Source organism: Neopsephotus bourkii, unplaced genomic scaffold (assembly GCF_033783945.1).
Source record: "Neopsephotus bourkii isolate Nb327-2 ecotype Australia unplaced genomic scaffold, CSIRO-AGI_Nbou_v1 NB_1189, whole genome shotgun sequence".
Lineage (NCBI taxonomy): Eukaryota > Metazoa > Chordata > Aves > Psittaciformes > Psittacidae > Neopsephotus > Neopsephotus bourkii.
The window spans coordinates 2,299,191-2,324,586 of NW_026901674.1; the positions used below are offsets into that span (position 1 = coordinate 2,299,191).

A 25,396-nucleotide genomic window follows, 5' to 3' on the forward strand; every position below is an offset into this window, starting at 1 on the left:
TCTACAGGCAACTGGGTTCTTGTTAATATCCTCATACCTATCTTTAGACCTTCACAGTTTTTCTCTGTTGGCAAAACTATTTGCGGAGAGTGGATTTTAAATTAGCATGTGCATACCTCTGCCAGTCCTGTAGGTGGATTCATCCACACAGGAAACAGAAACATCCCCGTGTATCCATGAGAGAATTCACAGCACAAAGTGGAGGCAATTCTTTGCTATTGTTAGATTAAGACCTCTCCTATCTCAGTATTCTGATGACGTAAATGAGATTAGGAACATAGAAGTTTGCAATGACAACCCTAAACACTGGTGCCCACCATGCCACATAATGGGTGCCCACCATGCAGAGCAAAGATGAAGTTATCAGTTTAGGATCATCCCAAAGCCTGCAGGTAAAAACAGCTGAACAAATTCAGCTAACCCAAACAGTTGTACAATCATGGTACTCTGTGTGCTGTCTGCAGGCTGAAAGGAGACTCAGTGTCAGTGTGTGATCAGTGACAAGTTAATAACCCACCTCATTTCCATCACTTCCCTTCTGCTTTCTTCGTATTTCTCTTTCCACTCAGATACTTCCCTTTCCTTGGACACAATCTGAAACAAAGAAAGCAAAGGGGAAAAAAAACCCACAGTAAAATCAAGTGATCTGTTAAAGGGGAAATTAAATAGCTGTACAATATTTGATTTAGTATCAAATCCTCATTAACACACGTACAGTTTCAAAGTGCATAATGGGTTCAAATATAAGCATCCCAATGGTTTTTTGCTCTTTTAAGGGTGCAATTAAATAAGTTTGGATGTGAAATCACACTCAAGTTTTGAAAAGCTAACTCAATGTTCTTGTTTCATATTTCATTCCTGATTATAACAAGGACACGTGTCAAGAAATACTATGCCACACTACACTGTGTCTGCTTTGACCTCGTGCTAAACCTTAATCATTTCTGTTACAGGGGTTTGGAACATCTCCCCTGGTTTGTCCTCCAAGAGGGCTCTACTGCTTCCGTGTGTGTATTTAGGGCTAATAGCCCATGACATTTTATACCCAACGGTCTGTGTTTCTTTATGCTCCTTTCACACAATCTATCATAAAATTTGGAATACTCTAACATTAGATTGCACCCATTTTTAAATTGCTACTATTAGCCAGAATAATCTCATATGTAGCTTTGTAAAATACACTATTTTACACCTATTTCTAGTGCCTGACTATTTTCATATAATTACACAGCAATATCAAGATTCACAGAGTACACATGAGGTTAAGCCCAATACAGATTTATATTCATATAGTGTCTGCTTTTCACTAATATCCCATAAAGTAAAACCTACAGCACAGTGCCTTCTGCCTCTAGCGTGGCTTTAGCATGGCGGAGAATGGCTTCAAGAATAGAACAAGCGTCCATAATACAATCGAACTGGGAGAACACAGGAAAGAAGAAAACCACAAGGGGCACATATTTCCTCTCCCTTTCCAAATTGGGAAGAAAATTACCTCTGCTCTGGCGAGTCGTAGTGCAGAGTCTAAGTCTTGCTGTGGGTAGAGGAGACCCGTGGTGCTTTCTGCATCCGTGGTGCCGATCCGGGAGTACAGAGCGCTCTTAGAGATGGAAACATCTGCTGGGATAGCAGGTTCTCTCTGTGTGTTTGTTTTTTCAAATACAAAGAAATGAACCATTAAATACGTGTTTAGCTCATGTGTTCTCTGCCTGTGGTGCCAGGTACCAGGGTCCTGGGCTTAGGACTGGACACCTGCGCACTACTAAGTTTTATCAGCAATAAAACTGACAAGGAACTTTGAATTTAGCAATCATAAAATACACATTTAAGAGGCATAGTAAGCACCAAGAAAGCCATATTATCCTTATAGAGGGGAAATAAAGGCAGCACCTTGCCACCAATATTTTAAAGTCCTGTATTAAAAAACTTACTACTTTCTGATGTGGAAATGTCACTGAAGCTTCCACAAGGAATGCATGACAGCAGAGGGAGTTAGAATTGGAGGCAAAGAGCTTGTTAAGAGGAATTCTGCATCCATGTAGGTAGAGTAAGAAACCAGAAGCAAGAGGAGAGCTCTATTACATCTGACCTGCCAATATACTGTATCTATCATAAACAGTATTACATTAAAAGTGTGAATATACAAGTGACATTGCTGCACCACTGGTATTTACCATGCAATTAGTAAGTTAAAGGAGGTTTTATTTGCAGCTGCCAATTTTGCTCATGTCCAGATTAATACAGTAAGAGAGCAGCATGTGAAATGAAAAAGAGAGCAGAAAAGAGTTATGTGATGCACGAGATGTCTTGCCAACAACTCTAGATGCAACCAATCCGAGTTATAACACATTCAACTCAAGGAGACTATAAAAGACACTTAGGAAGATACTAAACAAAAAAACCCCACATTTTAGACCCCATCCATAGCAAACCCCTCTGCAGCAGAGGCCCCACCACAGCTGTATGTTCCCATCTCTCCTGCCTATGCTTTGCATGACACCATCAACCAGCTAACCCAGGTGCTTGTCTGGGTATTGCCATCGGAAGCTGTATTAAAAACTACATACAATGCTCATTTGAGATAAACATAGGAGTAGATATTCCAGATACCACATCTGTGGACAACATGGAGAAACCACACCAGCAACATTAAAAGACTAGGCAAGCAAAGTTAATTAGAGCAAGAATAAACTAAACAGTGCTTAAACCCCATCACACTGTGTCTATATAAGAGGCTTTCACTAATTTGCTTTGTATTTTTTGTTCATTTTTAAACCTGGGGGGGAATTGACTATTGCTTCTCCTCTTTATGGAGCAGGCCATCCCTTCTTTGCTACATTTAGCCATGAACACACAATATAATGATCGACTCCAGTGTAATTATCCAGTGGATTTTCCTGCACAAGATCTATCAAAGTTATGATAGATAACTGTATAATAACAGCCTGTATTCTTGAAAGTGTCTCCCAATATACAACAACTGTACAGGAAAAAACACAGCTGGGACACAAGCTCAGACATCTGTGTAAATGCATAAATACAAAGACACATGGTGCTGTCCACAGATCTGAGTAAAGGTAAAAGGGTCAATAAATAAGACTACTGATGGCTCAACTCAGTGCCCCAACTTTCAAGAAATGTACTTTGTTTCCTTCTCAAACATAAGGCAAGAATAACTGAGAGATAAAAAAAGAGCCATTAGATCATCAAAGCTGTCCTTAAAAGAAAGGCCATCCTGAAAAGTAATCTGTTGGACTGGGTGTATCCTATTTCAAAAGCCTCCTGCAGCTCCATTTGCTGGACCTCATAAAGAGATTGATGGGAAATATTAATTGTGGCAAAAGAAACACGAATTTCCTCAAGTTCATGTTAAAATGTGTCAAAGTAATGCCAGGATGATGGACATTTTTAAAGAAAACAGAATATTTAAAGCACTGAATACATATTTATATGGTGCTCAAAGCATCTCTAATATTTCTTTAATTCTCTCTTGCATTTGAGTGAATTGCACAAAATAATAGCAATAATGACATGCAAAACTACTTAAAATTTACACAGATGACTGCAAAAACTCTTGGAATGTAACCACTGAGCAGAAATGCTTGTGGCCGTGACCCAACCAGGGTTGTCCTAATGCTGGAAACGCTTCACACAAGGAGGAACCAGTAAAAGACCTCGTGGTTTCGCTTCTAAAACCAATTTTACACAGCTCCAAACCAATGCACGATTCAGGGGCTGTTGTTTGCTGCCTCCAAATATTCTTATCCTGAGAAAATAAAGTAACCTGATCAACAGGATGATGTTATTACGCAAAATAACTGTCAATGCTTCAAGCTGAACACTTAATTGCTGAGAAGGTAAGCAGTTAACTGGTGTAATAATGAGAATAGGGATTTATAAGTCACTGAACCTCACACAGAAAGATTAAATTCTGCAGGGGAATTGCTACTAAATGTAGGTCACTGCAATCTTAGTGTAAATATATGAGAGCCCAACACGATGCTGCTTCTCTTCCCAGCATCTTTCACTGAAACCAGATATCTGGCCCGAAAGGGAATAAATGCACATTGATGAACCAGCTGCAGTTACCTCAATTCCAGAAGGTCAAATGCAAAGAAAATAGGGAAAAGCACTAGAATGAAAATGAAAACTCATTTTTATCATACAGTTCATAGGAATATGTATTTAGCCCTGAGGAAAACTGGCTTGCTGTTTACAAGAACTCGGTGCTGGGTGCATATAAAGTGATCTACTCGTTTAACTAATTGATGTGTGTGCAGACAGGTCAAGGGAGGCAACACAAGACCTATTTGTGCTTGCAAATATGTTGAGGAGCAAGCAAAGTACAAGCATAAAATTCTCTGCCTGCAAAGTTTCCCTATGAAGAATGATATCCCTCTTTGAAGGAAATACTCTTCCTTCACTACCACAAGAGCCCCCAGAGCTGTGATGCACTAATTACATTTGTGTCAATCCCTTTCCCTTCAGTTTCTCTCCTTTCCTTAGATCACATTTCACCACCCAACTCTACATCACCTCAGCACTTGTAGAGTGGTGGACACAAACACTATCACCTTTCTGTTCTGTTTCTGTTTTCTTTCCTTTCCCATCCCTGGCAGTGTTCAAAGCCAGGTTGGATGGGGCTTTGGGCAACCTGCTCTAGTGGAAGGTGTCCCCCTCACGGCAGGGGTTGGAACTGAATGAGTTTTAAGGTCCTTCCAACACGAACCAGGCTGGGATTCTGTGATTCTCTGATTCAAGTTGCATCGATAAAAAATTGGCCATGGGATGTCCTAATGGAGAGTGTTTAATATAGAAGTGTCAAATAGTCTCAGCGCTGGAAGAAAGAAATCTGTCGAGTGGCCAAATAACTTCCCTCTGCCTCAGAACAACAAACTGCACATCCTTATTCTCAGCCCTAATCCTAGCAGAAAATGCTTGCATTTTGCATTGACCTAACTTTCCATAAACAACTGCTTGTGTCCTTATTTAGCATCCTATTCTTGTTACCCGTCCCGTAATGGTTTAGCAAATGTTAAATGTAATTATACAACATTAAGAAAAGAACTGAGGGCAGCCAACCAAAGGGAACTCTGCCAGTTAGCATCCAAATTTAAATCACCGTCATCATCTGGTGGGTTCTGCTAACCTTAATCCAGGCCATTGGCTCCTGCAGGTCACAAGGGCTGTCATCACAGGTTAATTTAACATTAGCAACCACCCACTGAAACAGTAAAGTTATACAAGGACAGGAGTCCTTCCCAGCCCAGCATGACACCCACAGCACCCAGCTAAAAGCATTCCTATGACTGGACCAACATGGGGCTTCATGAACATTCAGATGCTGCTGATTCCCCTTCAGAGGGTGAAGTTTTGCTCGTTCTTCTCTCCTTATCTCTGCTTATCATTTTTGCTATCTTTGTTAAGCATTTTAATGGCACTTCCTAAAACATACAATCCAGTCCCTGTTTCTAAGTTATATGCAGTTCATAAGCTTGTTCTAGATAAAAGAAAATGCTTTAATGATGTTAAAAAGCATCTTTAAAATATAACTGCACCAAATCAAATACACATTATAACATTTTTGCAGCTCAGAATCTTCCCTAGGTAACACACAGGAATTCACAAACACCCAGACCTACTCTTTTCAGTCTAAAATTGTACAGTTTGTGAGTTTCTAAACTGCTGCCCAGTAGCAAAAATGCAGATGTCTAAAAAGAAGTATAGCGTATAACCTTTAAAGAGCATCTAGGTATTATTGTGTGTCTCATCTCGAGTGTTTCCTGGTGCTGGAGGTGCTGCTGCAGCACAGCTCAGGGAGGACAAAGAGTAAAGAGAGAATAGGGAGGTAGAGAGGTTCCTCCCTCACCCTCTTCTGACAGCCAGGGTGATGGAGCAAGGGAATGCACTCACAGAGTGGCTAGTCCTCACACAGGAATATGGTACTTAGTTCTTACTCCTTTGTTTTTTCTGTTCCTAACTAATGAAGTTTGGTTTCTAATGGAGACAATGGCACTTTTTTCTTGATTAAATAAAAGATTCTAGCCACATACTTTAAAACACCCATTAATCTGCAAGGAATTGGATGCCCCATCCCTGGCAGTGTTCAAGGCCAGGTTGGACACAGGGGCTTGGAGCAAGCTGCTCTAGCAGAAGGTGTCCCCCCCTGGCAAGGAGTTGGAACTGGATGAGCTTTAAGGTCCTTCCCACACAAACCATTCTCTGATTCTGTGATTCATGAACACAGACACATTGTGTTGGGAGGCCTTTTTTTTCCCTTGGGAGCTCTATGGCCCTTTAAAACATACTGTAGTCCCTTTCTTCAGATGCCTGAAGGCAGAGATGATTGAGTTTCTCACTTCTAGGCTCTGAGGGGTCAAAGGGTCTGATTTCAAGCTGAAAATACCAACAAAAGGCAAAATATCCCTACGGGCAAAATCTGTATAAGCTCTATGAGAAGCAGGTTTGGTATTGCTTTGCCATCAAACATCTTAGGACAGATCTTGCTGTAGACAAAAGACAAACAGCCACCTGGATTGCAGAATCTGTCTCCTGCAAAAGGTATGGGCCTGCTTCTTGCCTTCAGATTTGCTTTTGGTTAACCTGGCGGTAGCAGTACTGTGTGAGCAGAGCAGGTGACAGCATTTCTGTGTGCAGCACTGCTTTCAGCATGCTCTTTGGTGTCACACTGGGGTGCGCACAGCTTAGCACTGCACTCAGAGAGCCTGAGTTACCTTGTTAAAGACAAAGCAGCACTCGGTTTCTTAGTCTGTGCACACTCACACACACATGGCAGGCACAAACCAGATACCTTGGAGCAGAAAGAAGACGGGGCAATCTGCCTGGCTAGTTTCAATGCTTCTATCCTCATTGCAGCAAACTCTAACTCCTCCTGTCAAGTGTTTGGTTGTGAGCAATCGTAGAAGAAAAAGTATTAAGAACATAGCAAAAATGTTTTAACACATCTGAAAATGGAATATTTTAATGTAAAATTCTGACAATTCCTGGGTGACAAACATATCCCATATTTCTTTCATGACTGGAACATTGATACAAAACTCCAGTTGCTGGCTAATTTTGAGGTAGCTGAATAGACAAACAGCATTAGGGTAAGTATGAACAAAACTTCGGGTAAAATAAATGTTTTCCAAAGGCAGAGCTGTTTTTCACAGACTCCTCACCTTTCATTTTCATTTTGTGTGGATTTATACCAGCTGCTGCTCTCAATTCAACCTTTGCTGTCTTAAAATTTCACCATATATACGCTAGAAAATACACCCTGACATACAAGTCTGCAGATCAATTTGCTTTTCCTAAAAGAAGCCATGCCAAATTCTGCATTAGATTACTAGGAAAATAAAGCCTAATTTTCACTTCAGCAGAATTAGGGCCTGAACTCTGCATACAGACCCACTAAGGCCAGGTTGCAAGGCAACCCTCCACATACCAAGTCCTGCATTCAAGCTTAAAAGATGTGCTTTATAAAGACTTCTGCAAAATAGACACATCAATGGTATAGCTGAAAATGTGGATGAAATTTAGGATTATGTATTATATGAATGAAATCAAATATCTCTGCTCCTTCCATTCCTGAAAGGCCAAAGTTACTTTGGAAAGAATTAAACCACTGTTCTGCTTCTATCCCACCTCCCCTCCAAGCCTCCCCCCACCCCTTTCTATAGCAGTGAATAGAGAAACTTAAAGACAAGTGACACTTATATTTCTGCTACAAACCTGAAGTTTCTGAGCAAATACTGGGGGGTTCTTTTCTGCTAAGTCAGGATCTAGATACTCAGGCTGCTCACAGATTGAGGTTTTCTTAGATATCCTATTGAGAAGAGCATCAGCAGAGACAAAGGAGTCTTCAGGAGATGCCTGAAGGGTAAGGAGGATATAGAATAAGCAACAGAGACTTTGCCCAAGTAGTTCAGGCCACAAGCAACATAGGTGTTTGCAAACCTTTGATTCCTAGTAATTTCATGCCCCACTGAAGATTACTTTTGAATACATCATTCATAGGTAACAGATGAACATCAAGAACAATTCTTCCTAATTAAAAAACTGAGTAAAATTTCCAAGACTACCATGAAATAAGCAATATTAGGACCTCTAAAGCAATGGCTCTCAAACCATGGACCACAGCCCACTCTTGACACATCAAGTTCTCAAAATTACCATAGGTTTTATTCATAAATCAGCTTATGTTCAGCTCAGGCATCTCTAAAGCAGTCCAAAAGCTTTGAAGACCACCAGAACTGAGGGGATCCTCAGTCTTCACAAAGTCTTCTGCTGCTTACTGGGGATAAACTAAGTTATGTTCACAATCATAATGTGATCAGGATAAATATACAATAAGAGACTGGAATTAGAATGACACAACCAAGAGTAGTGGGATTTGAGTACCCAAAACTCCCTGCAGTGAGGAAAGTGCTCGAAGCTCATAAAAATTGTTTTGTGAGATGGTATCAACCGCATCATTAATACAAATTAAGCACAGTATTTAAGTCAGCTTCTTCTTGTTTTGACTCCCCAGTAAATATATTGTCATGTAGCTTGGCATGCCTAGTGCTGTAGGCATTTGTAAAACAAGTTTGCCTGGAAAAGTGGAAGCCTGGAGGGAACCTTCCTGGATTTGAGAACCAATGCTCTGAAATCCGTACACAGCACAGGTGGGAAGCAAGGAAGAGCTCACCACTAATTCAAGTCCAACCCAGAGAAAAAAAGTGAATCCAACCACTGAAAAAAAGTGATTTAACTGGAAACTGGAATGAGTTCTGATGATCAAAAAAGTGAATTTTACGTTATCGGATGACAGCAATACAGTTAACAGTTCATAGGAAAATGTGAAAGGGTACCTGTCCTTTACCAACAAAATCTTGCAATTTCACACTACATGCAACAATCATGTCTCTATGTTCATATCAATCAACCCCTTTATTTTATATACGAAATATTGCTTCAAATATTGGGTTAAAGCACATTGTAGAAAGGCCTGTGTGAGAAAAAACCCCAACACTTCAAAGTACCAACTTGGAATCAGTTATCACAAGAACATGTTGACTTACAGTAAGAATTCAGAAAGTTGTTTTGAATTCCTCCAGTTCCATCAGCTGGACTCATTTGAGTCCCACCACATTCTGCTACCAAAATCTTTAAGCATCACATTGGGTTTCACTCTGCTTTCAAGATCCACCTTGACATGACATGAGAAATTTCTGTAGGAAAATGATTCACAAACCCTTATCATGAATTACTTACTATTTCAATAGCCTCTGGAGTCGTTCCTAGGGTCATAGGCTCTAGGTCTTTCTGCTTTGACTTGTCAGGTGACTGTAAGTGTGCCTCTTGGCTGGCAGCTAGGACTCGGGAAGCTGGATGTTGTATTTTCATCCCAGAGGATTGCTGGGCTTCAGGGTCTTCAAAACTTGACCTGGAAGAAGATTGTGTATGTGTTTTCAGGGTGGAGCACAAGGCTCTTACAATTCCACCCTGGTAACAACCAAGCGAGTCTTCTTCATGACTTACATGTGTATATCTATATATATACTCACACTGCTTCAACTCAACTTCATATCATATCTCATAACACTCTGCAACACCCTTTCCAAGCATTGCACCAGAGTCATCTAAATAAAGCCAGTTCCATCAGAAAGGTTACACACATTCCTTACATATTTCTCACTTGCCTTTTCACCCTTTCCTCACTGTGCCCTACCCCCCTCCCAACAAACAACTTGTACGAACAAGAACAGATGTCCTTAACAAGCAACATTTTTGGAAGTAAACACAGCCCCCACATCCTGTTCTTATGAACCAGGCTCCTTGTTCAGAAAACATATCTAGGAAAGGCCAAGGGAAAAGTTGCAATTAGGAGATTTCTTGATTGATAGAGAAATGACCTCAGTATCTGGAATAAAGCTGTGAGTAGGAAGCCATTGTCTAGTGAAACAGTCGCCCCTGTGAGTCTATTTAATAAGAATATTAAGTAGAAATACATGCCCTTATTCCTTCCCATTATAAAACTTCTGTACGTTTGCCCTCTATTCTCTGTCACATATGAACACAGATGGAAATCTATTTTTAAACAAACAAGTCAGCAACACAGAGGCAGAGAGAGGAAGGATTGCCTGTGTATGTGCTGTGGTGTTAGCCCATTTCCCTTCCATCCTTTTCCAGTGCTCAATTTGCTTGCAGAGACATACCCTGAGCATGGTGTTGTGGAATCAGACAGCCTGATGGGAGGTGATTTGACTGGGCTCTCCTGCTGGGCATCAAACATTAGGTATAAAGACTGCTTCTTCGGGGTGCTGTCATCCTGCTGGCAACAAGAAAAGAAAGAGTCATTAAGCAACTCAACCAATCTCCATTAAAGCTAATTCAGGTCAGTGAAGCCCTAGGTGACCAAAAGACTTGACAGACAACTAATAACACAGGGGTGTAATACAGTCTATGCTAACTGACACTGAGATGATCCCTTTAAGGAAGAAACCATTAAAGAACAACACCTAAACACTTCACTCTTCGTAATAGCTTTTCTTCTCCCACTTTGGGGTTAATCAGACTTCTGGTCCTGTCAGGCAGGAGGCATCCCCTGACTGAAGTGTTACTAAAATATTCATTGAAACTTCTCATCAGTTTAAGCACCTGACATGCACGCTTGACTTTCTAACTTCCCCTGTGGATATAGCCCCATTGGACGTAGTCAAGCTGTCAAGCCCATGATTTAAATAGAAGGCAAAACAGCTGATAACACATAGAACTGCATTCCACAGTCCACATTCATTCTGTATTTTCTCCTTCTTTCAAGTTTTACTCTCATTTTCTTGAGACAGTTCAATAGCTGCTGTAGACAGCTCTGCACTCTACACTGCTGGAAATGCTGATCTGCTTTTCATCTCCAGGAAGAACTACTATGATGCTAACTTAAAATTAAATAACAAACTGGAACAAGCTCTACAGGACACAGGACAACAAAGCACATGCAATTTACCCCAGTTACGCCAATTCAAGGGAACTGGTTTGGCAAATCTGCTGCAGGCACATTATAATTAAAGAGGTAGTGAGGCTGGTGGCACTATCAGGATAGTATATTATGACATGGGAATGCAAATGAGAGTGAGAACTTACAGGCACAGAGGAGCCTATTTTCTCCATATATTCTATTTCATATGAGTTGCCATATTCCAAGTCTGCAACAGAAACAAAAAAGAGCCATTAAATATGTGAAATTACTTTTGCAGAAATAAATGAGATCTCCTCTCATTCACAAGGACCACCTCCATCCCGCTCCATACTCTGCCATGAGGTATTAAAAATAGCATGTACAGAGAAAAAGCAGAAGAGGCACTGATCTTCAACAATGAGCCTGGGACATGTTTTAGGCAAATTCATTTGCCTGGAAAATTTCAGCTTTCTCAATTTGCTGAAGATTCTACCCCAGGGGCCAGAATATTAAGAAAGTTGCAGGGTGCTTTCAGAGCACAGATAACTTGGCACAGATAACTTTCTTCTATGACGCTATCTCATCACAGAAACCACAGTTTTCAGTAACTGGTGATGCTGATACCAGTTTCCTTTGATGTACACAGAAAGATTCAAAAAGCTGTTGAGAAATTAAATCATTTCTATTTCTTAACGCTTATCACCCATTTCTTAATTAAGAAGAACTACTGTGGTATCGCTTAAGATCCAAAGATACGTAAAATACCTGCATGCTCATTGAAGGGGTGAGACAACAGCACAGCTTTACTGGGCTGTTTCCATGTTTTACATTCCAAGGAAAAGCCTAAGGCAGCAAGATTTACAAAGAACCCCAGATCTAAACCCTAATGAAAATGCAAATCTTTATTGCTTCTCTACTACTATCTCCTAATTACACTGGAGGGAATAACCAGTGTTTCTTTCCAATCCATGGTCACCCGGTAGCTGATACAGAGGCAGATGGCACAGGGAAATGGGAAAGAGAGCAGACCTTCCTGCACCCAAAGAAATGCAAAGACTTTGGTCAAATACAACTTGATTTAAAAATTAAAGACATAACTGGTTTGTCCTAATGCTCTATATAATGTTTCCCTGAGTTAAGTTCATAAACCACTGCATGCGTTCATTTCCATTGTAGAGAAGTTCCAGTGAATGGCACACTAACATTTACTTTATGACAAAAGTTAAGTGCTCAAATTCTGCTAGATTTGGGCAGCTTTTCAAAAGTAGGGCTTGTATCAGAAAGGCATCATTAAAACGTTTGCTTTCTAAAGACAAACCAAACCTAAGGACAATCTCTCACCTGTTTTGTTAAGAAAAGGAGAAAGTTTAGAAGGGCACAATGTGAGGTTATAACGCTCAATATTTTTTTACAGTACATTCCACAAGTCTATCTATTTTGTCAAACAACCACTGAAGAGGAACAGCCACAAACTCTTAGTACTTGACATGTGGGAGGTAAAACATCCAAGTGAAGAGAATGCAATAATAGCAGCCTCCTCATGTTTAAATTCCTAGCACCACGTTTTTGATGGTAACAGGGAGTCAAGAAAGATGGACAACCTTCTGGTATCATATACAAGCTCCTTCCTAGCAAGAGCCAAACCAAACCTGAAACCATGAGATTTAAACCACCTACTAAATGCAGAATTGCAGGAGAAAGCATGAAATACCAGATAACAGCATCCAGGCTTTAGTAACTGCCTTTCTCTATTTCATTTACCTACATATAAACCCAATGAGGTGCATCACGAATGTATGTGGGGCAGCTTTACAACCCCAGAGATCAAGTGGCGAGTGAGGGCACAGGTATGCTCATTAGGCAGGAGATGTACCGGCACTGTCCTCTGCTGGCACAGAAGTTCCAACCGCCTGCAGGGCTGGTAGCAGCTTTGCAATTGCAACCTAAGCTGCTGTTTTGGGACAACACATACTTAACTTTGCTGATTTAAAAGTCCCCAGCAGGACACAGATGGAAATACTTCAGCTAGAAACAAAGGGAATAATGCGGCTCGCTAAACGCGGACTGCTCTCAGAACTTGCCAGCATACTTAGACTCTACCTCCTCTCCTAGGTTTCTGCTCTAAGACATTATCTCCCCTCCAAAATCTTAGGATCTCTGGTTATCTCTATACATTCATAATAACAAATGCCCAGGACACCCCATGAATAAGATAATTACCTTTTAGAAATACATACAACAGACTTACTAAGTGATGTCCTCCAACTCCTCCTACAAATAGCTGCAAGATTGCATCAGCATTTTCTGCTAATAATTACTGCTTATTTCTGGTCTCTGCACCCGAAAATGGCAGCAGTTACAAGCAGCGTACGCAACAGATGAGAGCTGGATGGAGTGGCTGACTCAGTAGTTGGGCTGTATCCGTGTAAAAGTCGTGTTAGGTTACAGGGTAACACTCATACTGGTGTCTGGGAGGGGTAAAAATACCCACACGGAGGAACAGCCCTGGAATTACTCAAGGATTTCTCAATGCCTCAGGAGCAAGACTGTCAAGGGTGTATGGGGGGGGAATTATTATTTGTAAGAGATGTGAAAAGCTGAAGTGCTGTTGATTATAATTAGGCAGTAATCTGAAACTTGCCTGCACCATGCAGCACACAGGAGACAAGACAATTAGCATTTAATTAGGAGCTTTGCTCACTTTCTTCTACCCACTTTGATAGCTAAAATGATTCCCTTAGAGTATCTCTCGCTAGTCTTTTGTTCCATTTCCTTCCATAGCATTTCCTTTTTCCCAGATTTGGGTGACTTTCCTTGTTGTTTGTTTTTAATACAAATTAAATGAATTTGTTACCTAATATTCATGATTTGACAGCAAAGCCAAATGGATTTATTCAGACTGAAATACTCCTCTGTACACAGATAAGTAACACATTTCCACAAAGCCCAGGCTATGCAAACACACAAGGACGTGCATGCGAACACATGCCGTCCCGTTAAAACCAGTGTGATTATTCCTGCCTTTTAACGTCAAACACATTTGACCTAGGAGTCCAGCACTTCTTCATTAGGCAAAAACTCCTCAGACCCAGTGTAAAATGGCATCAAGTAGCTTCAATGGCAGACTGGGACATGGGTTGAAAGGTTGGGCAGGGAATAAATCGTGATCATGAAGAACGTTTCAGCCAAGTTGAAGTCATACATTCTTCCCACCCACAAAGCTGAAAAGCTGCCCTTGGAGCAGAGCAGATGTTGCAAAGCTGTATTCCCCCGGGGAACCCTAAGGAAGGCCACACACAAGTTTCCTAAGTTCTAAGTTCTCTCTTTCCACATTTCACAGACCTGCAGTGACAGTTCTCGTAACAGGAACCTCCAGCTTTAGCTCACCACTGCTCATAGGAAGGTACAACAGGAGAAATCTGAACCAGCTGATTCACAAGGAAATCTTATCTGGCATGTGAATGATAACTATCTTACGCAAGGGATATCCTGGGCATTTTTGTGCATAAAGATACCTGGATCCTAGGAACCTGGAGGAGAGATGGCATGAGAAAGGCTTTAAAGCAATACGTAAGCTTTGAGCAGGGACTGTCTCCTGAGACCTTCTCCTGTTCAGGTTAGAGGAACAGGCTCAAGCAAAACCAGTAGTTCAGTGACTCTGGATCCAAGAGCACTAACTGAGGGCAATATCAGACCACAGTCTCCTGTGAGGGCACAGAGAGAACAAGTAGCACGTGCAGAAGAACACAGCATGTCTACAGTTAACCATACAAAGGAAGCGAAAACCTTTCTTTGAAGACTCCTTTCATTTTCCTTCGATCTTCCTCTCTGCTCTTCCTTGAGAATTCAAGATCAGACTATTGGGGTCTTACACTCAGCTCCCCATAACTAACAAATTCCCTGGATTGATCCAAAGAGCATAATTTTTTGGGTTCCCAAATAATACAGTTTCTATTCAGCAAAGTACATAGAATCATAGAATAGTCAGGGTTGGAAAGGACCTTAAGATCATCCAGTTCCAACCCCCCTGCCATGGGCAAGGACACCTCGCACTAAACCATGGCACCCAAGGCTCTGTCCAACCTGGCCTTGAACACTGCCAGGGATGAAGCATTCACAACCTCCCTGGGCAACCCATTCCAGTGCCTCACCACCCTTACAGGAAATAATTTCCTCCTTATATCCAATCTAAACTTCCTCTGTTTAAGTTTTAACCCATTACCCCTTGTCCTATCACTACAGTCCCTAATGAAGAGTCCATCCCCAGCACCCCTATAGGCCCCCTTCATGCCACCATTCTCGAACAACCCAGACCTTCTCAATAAATACAGCATCAGCTGGATGCAGACAGTCCTTTATAAAGCATACCCTCTGTAGGAGAGCTGAACTTGGTCTCATTCACAAATGTAGACAGATCAGAAGGCTGTGGATAATCCTGCTTATCCGTGTTCAGGTCCACGGTCATGCAGGTCCACTTCTGGCTGGTCACTGAAGATGCCAGCTTCTCCTCATCTGTCGCATGAACCACTGTGGATATGACGGGAGGTGTTTCTGGAGTAGGCAGTGGAGTGGGATCCTGCAGAAAGCAAGTGCCAATTAATTCTATTACCTTTTATTAATGTGTTGAACTCTCAGAATCCCTTTGCCTGACCACAATCATCTTTTTAATTCCATACTCTTTGCTGCAGCTCTGTATATCTAATACTTAACAGAAAATATGCAAGTACTTCATTTGGAACTCTACTAGCAGCAAGTTTTCCAAGCATAACTAAACTCTTTGATGATACACACTTGCATTGCAAAGGTTCCTTGAGAACAGGGAAGAAAGAGAAACCAGAGCTGTTTAAAGCTGTTAGGTGCTTGACATAAGTGGCACACATCACCCATGACTGAAGTCTTTGACTGCCAAAACTGACTTTTTAGGCTTCCCTCACAGGGGCAAACCTTCACAGGTCTGCGAGGTCACAAGCCCTTTCTTCACTTCTGCGCTGCCGAGCAGCACAAAGAAAAGCATAACAGGATAGATGGATAACAGGAAGATGAACAGCAGCATGGAAGGAGCTGTGGCACATCAAAGCAGTGAGGCCTTTGTAAGGCAGAACAGCTTTTGTTAACTTCTCTTCCAAGAAAACCACCTGCAGGTAGTTTACAACAAGGAATAAAACCATCCAAGCACACGTTCCTGGTGGATCAGCCCACTTGGTTTATTTCTATTTCCCATCCAGCCCACCAATTTGAAGCATTTAGTTTCTTACTTTCTGATGTAAAAGTTCCAGGATTCAGAGCTATGTCTGTTTTTCAGACAACTGAAGATATTTATTCATATCATCACTCTATCGTAACATAGGGCCTTCTGAAGTGTATTTACTAATACTCTAACTGGAATTCCCAGGGCAAATATTAGATCTAATATACATCGTACACACAATTCTAGAGACTAAAATGCTAATACCTTATGATTATAGCCCAATGCGCTATACTTGAACATTAAAATGCTCATATTCTTGACAAAAGACTTTTCTATTATTAAATGCAAAACTCTACAATTAAATAAATCAAGTTTCCCTTTATTTACCCTACAAGAACACACATTACATGCATCAGAATAAGGCAGTGCTTTACCTGAGAAGGAGGATCAGATAGTGGGGATCTTTTTGGTGATTTTTTCACCCTAAATGTATCACTGAAAATAAAGTTAAAACCGTTAATATGGTAACACCAGCGGGAATCAGGTCATTTCACACTCAGCACGAGAGCCACAGACAATGCAACCTCTATAAGCCCATCTGCTTTAAAATCCCATCCATTAGGCAGCAGCAGCACAGAGAAACATGCCACAGGTACATATTATTGTCATGCATTTGGAACAGGCCTCCATTCCCCAGAAGCTGAGAAAAGCAGGATTGCCATATTTTTCATGCTAAGCACCGACACATTTACAGAACAGACTTGCTGCTTGATTGCAATTCAAATCCCTGCTCCAGCACAGACATCCTCAGCGCCCTTAAGCAAGTTATTTAGCTTCTGTCTGCTTCAGTTTCCCATCTGAAAATTAGGTCTAAAGCACATCTTAACCTAAGAAATACAGTTGTGATGAAGTTGAGCAGTTAGTATCAATGATCCCATAAACCGCTGAGAAAAAAATTGGAATGTTCTGGATGCACTGCATGAAACCAGCCAAGGGAGATGCTGTTCTGATCAGAACAAAGCTCTATCGTTATAAATGTGCACAACAGAGCCTTTTTAAAACAAATACAACAACAAATATGGCAATTTTGCTTCCAGTTCCCTTGACAGCTCAACGTGCAGACTGGGAGCACAGACACTGGAGCCCTTCAAACCCCACAGGTTTCAATCAGGCAAAAGGAATGAACATACATTATGTCCTGGTGTATAATTATGAATTTTGCCTTTATGCTCATTCACAATTGGCTTAAAATATTTTCTAACCAGGAAATAAACCAGTTATCTGCTTCTTCTTTTGATGCATTTTGCCAGAGTTATTTAGATACATTTTATGTTACTAACTAGGAAAAGGGAGTAAAATATCACAGCAAACTCACTGATAAAGACTTTATGTTTGAACTGAGATGCAGTGGCAAAAATTTCTGCCCACCAGCCTATGCCTGGTCAATGACAGCAAGATCAACACTAGAAATGATAATGGCGGGTTTCAATCAGCAGAGAGTAAATCAATACCACATCTAAAGGGGAGAATAAATTGGACAGCGCAATATTGGTGTGTTCAATGCTACTCATTATCCAGTTTTGATGCTAGAATTATTCTTTATTATTCCTTTAATCAGGAGAAACAGTTTATACAGTATTTACAAAAGACCAATTGTACAGGGATGTTGTACAATGGTAGAAATACAACTATCATATTTTAGCTAAAGATACAAAATCTATACAGTTCTTAAAAGAGGACCTTCTTTGACAGACAAACAGATAAAGAGCCAATAGCTTCCTCAAAATCATTCACAGCCAGGCATCTTACTGAAAACAGCTTTCACATGTGCCAGTGAAAAGGAATAGTTAACATAAAAGCTTCATGCTCAATAGCAACTGATCATGCTGCAAATTAAATAAGTAAAATTAAAAAGCCCATAAATCAAAGAGGAAACTTGAATTGTTAGCTTAGAATTACTTACAACAGAGAACATACAGACATCACATCTTCTACCATCCTAAGACAAATAAGACAAAGAAAAGAGAGACAGACAGAAGGAACTGACAAAAAAGATAAACCTACAAATACTTGGTTAATGTTAATGTGTTAAGGCAATCTGATCATGCATATTTTCTACCTGTATAACCTTAACCTCTACTTTTATTGTGAAATACATGGGGAGAAAAAAAACATTCAAGTCCTTCATTGTTCCCAAATTCAATGTTACACTTTTGACCCGCTTTCATCTTACAAAGCACATTATTCAAAGCTGTCGCCTCCAAGTTCCTTTCAACATACTAACCATCCCTGCCTTCCCTGATGGAAGCCACCTGCTTTCATTTCAAACCACAGTATTTGTTATCATAAGGGATGTAGAACTATTTTTCAATGGTAGCTAAGCTTAAGGAAAGCACATAGTTAGGCAAGGGCTTCTTCATGCTTGCTGATTTGTTATGACAGTACAGATAAAGCTACTTGACCACTTCAAATCTGATTCAAGAAAGAAAAAGACATTTCAAAGAATCATAGAATCCCAGACTGGTTTGTATTGGAAGGGACCTTAAAGCTCACCCAGCTCCAACCCCTGCCATGGGCAGGGACACCTTCCACTAGAGCAGCTTGCTCTAAGCCCCTGTGTCCAACCTGGCCTTGAACACTGCCAGGGATGGGGCAGCCACAGCTTCTCTGGGCACCCTGTGCCAGCGCCTCAGCACCCTCACAGGGAAGAGCTTCTGCCTAAGAGCTCAGCTCAGTCTCCCCTTGGGCAGGTTCAAGCCATTCCCCTTGGCCTGTCCCTACTTGCTCTTATAAAAATTTCTTTAAACCCCATCTATTTTAGCTCTCACTGAATCCTAACGGTGTGCTGTGACAGAACAAATGGATTGCTTCAAAGCCAGAAGCAAACCTTGTCAAACAGTTAAGGCTAAGAAAAGTTTTCTTCTACTTATAAGCTTGGCAGCTTCTGTTCAGTTCTTCTCACGTGCAAAGCTCTTGAAAGCTGGCACCTTGTGCTTCTAAACACAGCCTCCAGTCATCCAGCAGCTTCGAGAGCAACGTCTATACAAGTCACTATTTTTACCCTTCACTATAAACAGGCGCTCAGGAGGCATCAGCTGCTCTTTGTTCAGAATCATCTGAGCAACATGATCTATCTCAGAGCAGCTCAGCACTTAGGTATACAGCTAGAGAGTAATTTGTGTTGAGCTGTTCTCTTCGAAAAACCTCATCTTTTCACATGGAGGTCAATGCTTAAACTGCTGCAGGTTGCATTCAAGAATAAAACCTGGTTATTTTTCTTGATTTAACACAGGTAAGACCTAGCATATGTCACAGAATCCAAACAGTAAAAACTTAGCATTGCTATTCTCATTATTTATGCCTGGCTTCTTTGCCTCCTACAGCTCTGGTCTAGGAATTGCTGTATTTCCATATGAGACACAGATTTTCAAACTGGTCCACAGCGTTTTCTTTCTGCACCTCCCAACCATACTAATAAAAACTCCTGGCTTTGTAAATTTAGGTTTTAAGTTCCCTTAATCAGGGTTTAGGAGTCCTGGTGTATTACAGTTCCATTTCCTAATTCAAACACCTTCCTTTCTGCCCCCTGGATCTGAAGTGGTTTGCAGTGCCTTCTCTCCCCTGTCCTACCATGGGAGCATTGCCAAGGGTCTTCCACCCCAACTCCCTGCCTGGCATGGTGTTCTCCTGCACTGGACCCTCCCCCCCGAGAAGAAATGCTGAGGCCCCTTTTGAAGGAGAAGAGACACCAGAGAGAGGCAAAGATAAATAAAAGCCACTGCTTCCCCTGGCATCCCCCAACATGCTTTAGGGTAATTTCCTTCTAGAACGTATTATGGCTGCAGGCTGCCCTGTGTATTAACATGCAGATTCTCTCCCTTTGAGAAACCACTTGTAGAAGTAGGTTACGGGGCTGCATTAAGCAGACACACAACATGATGCAGTGAAAGCAGTCCCAGGGAAGGGCTGGGAATCCCTGCAAGCCCCCTGACCTAAGACCCTGCAAGCCCTGCTCTAGGGTAATTTCACTTCTTCCACCACAGTAAAGCCCAGCAGTGAGCTTTGTAGAACAGGGTTCTCTCAAGGACAAACGTGTTTTAGCAAACCTCTTGTAAAAACTCATGTTTCCCCTAAATTAACAACTTGGGAATTCATTCTAATGTTCAAAGAGGATGGGGGGACACAAGAAGTTTACACCGAGGGTCTGTCAACTCCCCTGCAGCTACTGGAAGGCACAAGGAGACTTTGGCTGCCTGCAAGTATCAGACCTAAGGACCTGGTCATACTAAAATTACCCTCTCTCCATCTGCTCTTGCCCAGTCAGGATTCAAATAGTTCCTTTCTTGCAGGCAGACTTTGAAGTCTTCTTGGTTTGGAGCAAGCTAGCTTGGAGTGGAGGCTTGAAAAACATGTCAGCCTAGCATGCGTCTCAATTCCTGCCTTAACTTCCACTAAATTTCAGGCATACCTGAAAATCACAGAATCATAGAATAGTTAGGGTTGGAAAGGACCTTAAGATCATCAAGTTCCAACCCCCCTGCCATGGGCAGGGACACCTCACACTAAACCATGCCACCTAAGGTTTCATCCAACCTGGCCTTGAACACTGCCAGGGATGGAGCATTCACAACCTCCCCGGGCAACCCATTCCAGCGCCTCACCACTCTAACAGGAAAGAATTTCTTCCCAATATCCAATCTAAATGAAGAAAAAATCACAAAAACCAACATTCTTCCACAAAAACCAACTCAACCATACTGTGGTCTATACTTCCCCTACGTCAGAAATGCCCCTAGAAAGTTAAAAATGGCACAAGCTTCCTCAAATCTGGCAAGAGAGGTGAATTAGAAGCCTAGAGGTCAGCAAACTGTTCAGAAACAACTGAATAATCTTCACCTCACTCCGTAAAGGAGGTCATATTTTACACAGACTCATAGAATGGTTAGGGTTGGAAAGGACCTTAAGACCATCTAGTTCCAACCCCCCCTGCCATGGGCCAGGACACTAAACTTCTTCCTTATATCCGATCTAAACTTCCCCTGTTTAAGTTTTAACCTTTCACCCCTTGTCCTCAACCATGTTATCATCTTCAAATTGTCAGGCTTTTTACTTTTCTAATTCACATTCTTGTTAGGTAGCTGAAACACACTATAAGGGGACATGCACTGAGATACTTCCTTACACGTATACACAGGATTCCGATTTCAGAGAAATGGGACATAAACTTACTAACTACCAGCTAGAAATAACCATGTCTGAACAGAGAAACCAACAGGCACAGCAACAAGTTAACCATGGAACCAATGCAACTAGCCATTGAGGTTTTTAACCAAATATCTAAACACAGCAAGCTAGAGAATTTATCCTGCAGTTTGTGTCTAAAAGCTGGATGTTTCCGTAACACGTAATACTGATGATTTAAACCCTTCTGCAAACTGTAAGCTCCTTCACAGAAAGGAAATTTTTCACATGATTAGTCTTGTATGTAAAAAACCAGAATCCAATCCTGCATTTTCCTGTTTCAGGTGGTTTTCTTTTAAATGCCATAAGTGACTGCATAAAGCCATCTTCCTGCTGTGTATAATAGATCTGTCATTGCCTTGCTACTTCACATCCCACTCTCAAAAACTACGATTCATAAAATGGTCTTTACTGAAGACTCTGATCATCTTAAACAGTATCAAATCCCCAAGATGAGGTCACAGAAAATTTGGCACAAAACTGATAGAATTAGCAATTGATCCAATTCAGAGTTTAAGGTCCCTTCCAATCCAAACCATTCTATGATTGTATGAAAGATACACTGAGCCACAAGACTTCTAAAATCCAATCTCCAGACCAATGTCTTCATCTGGTCTGATGTTGCCCTGGTTCTCTGCTTTGGTCTGGAAACATCAAGCTATTGAGGAAGGGAATATACAGACCCCCAGCATGAGTCCGCTTGTGTGGCCATCAACACTCAACATCACCTTCCTTTTTCTATTCAAATATAACCAGAGTGTACCTGTGCTAAGGGGGAGGAATATGCTTCTTCTAATCTAGAAATAAGAGTGCCCTTTAACTTACGTTTTTAATGGTGTCTTCTTCTTCTTTGCAGGTTTATTCAAGTTGTCTCCTTCTGTTCCATTTGTTTCATTGGCACTGGCTGGTATCTCAAAGGAAGCTGGAGATTTAGAGGGCGAGCTGGCTATCTTAGAAGAAGACTTGAAAGGGTCAATAGAGTCCTCGCACATGTCTGGCTCAAAACTGTACGTTTGCTGAGGCAGTTTGGGTGATTCTTGCATTTTTGTACTAGATGAGAAAGGGTTAAAATTGGGATCATCCCACTTGTCAATATCAAAAGTGTAAGAGCCTTTTGTGATAGGGATTTCGTTTGGATCAGTGGGTGACTTAGTTGGTGTGGTAGGAGCATTGTCAAGCTTTTCCACTGACTTTTTAGTCTTTGGCCTCCTTAGTGGCATTTTAGCACCAGGCTTTTTACCTGCTTTTTTGGGAGGAGGAGTACTCTCCTGCTGGTCTTCACTCACCCCTTTCTCTTCAGAGTAATCAAACTCCAGCCTCACTGCAACACCTTTGACTGGAGGGTCTTCTTGTCCTCCAGTATCTGGTGGAGTCACCTCCTCAGCCTCCGGTGCCGTTGTAAGAGGTAGTGGTTTCTTATTGGCAGGGGGAGAGTTTTGTACCTTGCTGCCTCCAGTGCTAAATGCACTAATCCCTTCCAAACTGTCTGGATCCACAGGGTGGGATCCTTCAGGCACAGGTGGAGCCTCCTGTTTCTCAGCAGAGATTTTAGAAGGTTCAGTACATTCAGGCCTTACTGAATCAGCCTTAGCTTCAGATGCTGTTTTATCCTCACCTGGGTCACAGTCAGCTTGGCCAAGGTCAGGTGGTTCTTGAGGTGTTTCCTTCACCAGAGGAGCATCCAGAGGTTTTTTGGCTGGCTGCTTCTTTTTTAAGGAAGCTGGTCTGGATTTCTTTGTTCTCTTAAGGGTACTAGAAGCACTGCTTGAACCAGTACCATACACATCTGCTGCCGGTGCTAATGTCTCACTGTTGCCAAGATAAGATGCTCCATCAAAATCACTAGCTTGCAAGCTAAGAGATCGAGACAACGTAGATTTGGAAACTGGGAGTGAATCAGTAGATTTTCTTCGCACATTTGCTTTGGGGTCACGATTCTTTGATTCTGGAGAGCTTGGTCCTAAGGCATGGAGAGAATCAACCAACTCAATGTTATCGAAGTCCAAGTTGTAAGTTCCACTGCTGGCTATTGGCTTGTCCTCATCGAAGACGGTGGAAAAAGAGTGGGAAGGGGGACGGAAAGGGCTTTCTTCAACTGATTCACTGTGTGACACATCAGTTACAGGTACAGTTTCTGAACATGATCCTGTGGAAATAAACAGAAAACTGTGAATTTTAAACACGTTTTTAAAACTGGAGCTTAGTAAGTTTTACTAAAATCTAATATTACTACAAGTAAAAAGGAAAAAAAGGGTTAAAATCATACAAATGGACTAAGCAATGATTACAGGACACACAAACTAAGGTGACGTTTCCAACATATGAACTAGATGAAGGGAAAAAGTAGTTCTGTTCTCCCCAGAAAAGGATTCAAGGCAAGTTTCATGGAAACACAAAATATGCATCTGCAACAGCCTCTACAGCATCTCTGCTAAACTAATTATCAATTAGTTAAAGAGATGGGGATTACCATAACATGCTAAATATGCCAAATACCAGAAAAAATTAATATCAAGCAATTTATTACTCACATTTTCTGCTGTTACAAAGAGTTCTCACAACTGTGCCAGAGCTCTAATGCAGTACATTCCCTGTAAATCAACGGGTGCTTCAGCAACTACATGTTGATCTTAAGATTTGTTTCCCATGTGCTATTTTCACCAGTTTTCCCAGAGGAACATGGCTTCCTCTCCACAACCCATCAATGCTGCTCCCAAGGAGTCAATACACTCTACTTAGCCCTCATCATTCCAAGCTCATAATGAGACATGACTCATTGAGAACTTCACATGAAATAAATGATGGTAACGGTAAAAAAAGTCAATTAGACTTTTTTTTTTAGTCAATTAGTACCGTAGAAAGGGTCTCAATTTAAAATCTTCCTTTAAGAAGACCACAGGAAGCTCCCTCCAGATATTTATAACAGATTTCTCCAAGTGTAGTTCTAACTCACTGGTGAAAGGAATTTTTTATAGAGGGAATTACATGCTGAAACTGTTAATTCAAGCAGCTTTTCATTGTAATTAAAGGTCTGCTTGGTGAATGGGATCATAAAATTATTTACAGGAGCCTCCTGACTTGGGATATAACAAGTATATTGAAAAAAGTAGAAAAAGATACAATGCATATAAAAAAAGTAACAGAAAATATACAGGTAGGAAAGGATTAAGATTATGGTCTTTGCTGCCTTCCAGCTCATTAAAGTTGACTGATCAAGTGTTTTATAAGCTCTGAACGTGGTTTCCTCCTGTCACTACTACTATCTGAACGTCACACAGTCATCTCTGTTTTTGTGTGTGACCCAGTCAGAGTATAAGAGATGTGGGAACTCTCTCTCTAGCTCATAGTTCAAGCTGGAGAGCTCAAGCCAGCTCCTCTGAGCTCTTACTCCTGCCCCCTGGAGCAAAATGCCCCCCTGTTTCCTACTGAAGCAACACAGCATTCTTCATGTTGTCATTTTTATAAATTATGCAATTATAAAGAAAATCAGCCAAACAAAACTGAATGCTTTGCTTATCCTTAAATGATTTCAGGGAAATTTCTATGCATCTTTTTCTTTCCAGTTCTGACATGTTTTGCAGAATAATTCCCATTTTGCCCAACTATCTTCATCAACATTGTTCATAAAAGCTTTACAGTCAATCACTGATTTTAGTCAGAAGCCATGAATGGATTAAGAACAGGAAAGAAACCACGTTTTTCCTTTGTTTCAGAAGAAATTATGTCTCCATAGAGATTGCAAGGATTATTATTTATGGACGTAGAGGACAGAGAGGATTTAAGGAAATCGGACACAATTCCCAAAGCAACACCTTCAAGCAGTTGAATGTATTTCCAGAGACTGTCAAAGAATGACAGCTACACAATTTCTCTTTTAAGACCGTGGAAGTTTACTAAGTCACATCAATTAAAATGATCTTTTAATGTGCTTTTTTCTGCTAAATGAATGCCAAAAAATGTGGCAGGACTTCACGAGAGTTTCTTTTTCTCCTTAATTACCACTGGGTCAAGCTTGGGTTTAGCCA

At 41.1% G+C, this 25,396-nt stretch overlaps 2 protein-coding genes across 9 annotated transcripts in view; both read right to left on the minus strand.

The window, feature by feature from the left end:
• The window catches only part of LOC133218118 (uncharacterized), a 161,204-nt gene that overhangs the window by 69,509 nt on the left and 66,299 nt on the right, over positions 1-25,396 (minus strand). The gene's annotated exons all lie outside the window — the stretch shown is intronic.
• The window catches only part of TACC2 (transforming acidic coiled-coil containing protein 2), a 102,856-nt gene that overhangs the window by 13,566 nt on the left and 63,894 nt on the right, over positions 1-25,396 (minus strand). The window contains exons 5-15 of one of the 8 annotated variants that reach the window (XM_061364149.1): positions 22,197-23,517; positions 18,094-18,129; positions 16,565-16,625; positions 15,311-15,518; positions 11,128-11,189; positions 10,203-10,315; positions 9,259-9,430; positions 7,735-7,875; positions 6,812-6,892; positions 1,496-1,639; positions 518-594 (exon numbers count right to left, since the gene is read on the minus strand). In XM_061364149.1, coding sequence (XP_061220133.1) covers positions 518-594; positions 1,496-1,639; positions 6,812-6,892; positions 7,735-7,875; positions 9,259-9,430; positions 10,203-10,315; positions 11,128-11,189; positions 15,311-15,518; positions 16,565-16,625; positions 18,094-18,129; positions 22,197-23,517 — 2,416 coding nt within the window. Of the gene's footprint in view, positions 1-517; positions 595-1,495; positions 1,640-6,811; positions 6,893-7,734; positions 7,876-9,258; positions 9,431-10,202; positions 10,319-11,127; positions 11,190-15,310; positions 15,519-16,564; positions 16,626-18,093; positions 18,130-22,196; positions 23,518-25,396 lie in introns of all 8 variants that reach the window. The other 7 variants (XM_061364157.1, XM_061364152.1, XM_061364153.1 and 4 more) reach the window with 7 other exon arrangements.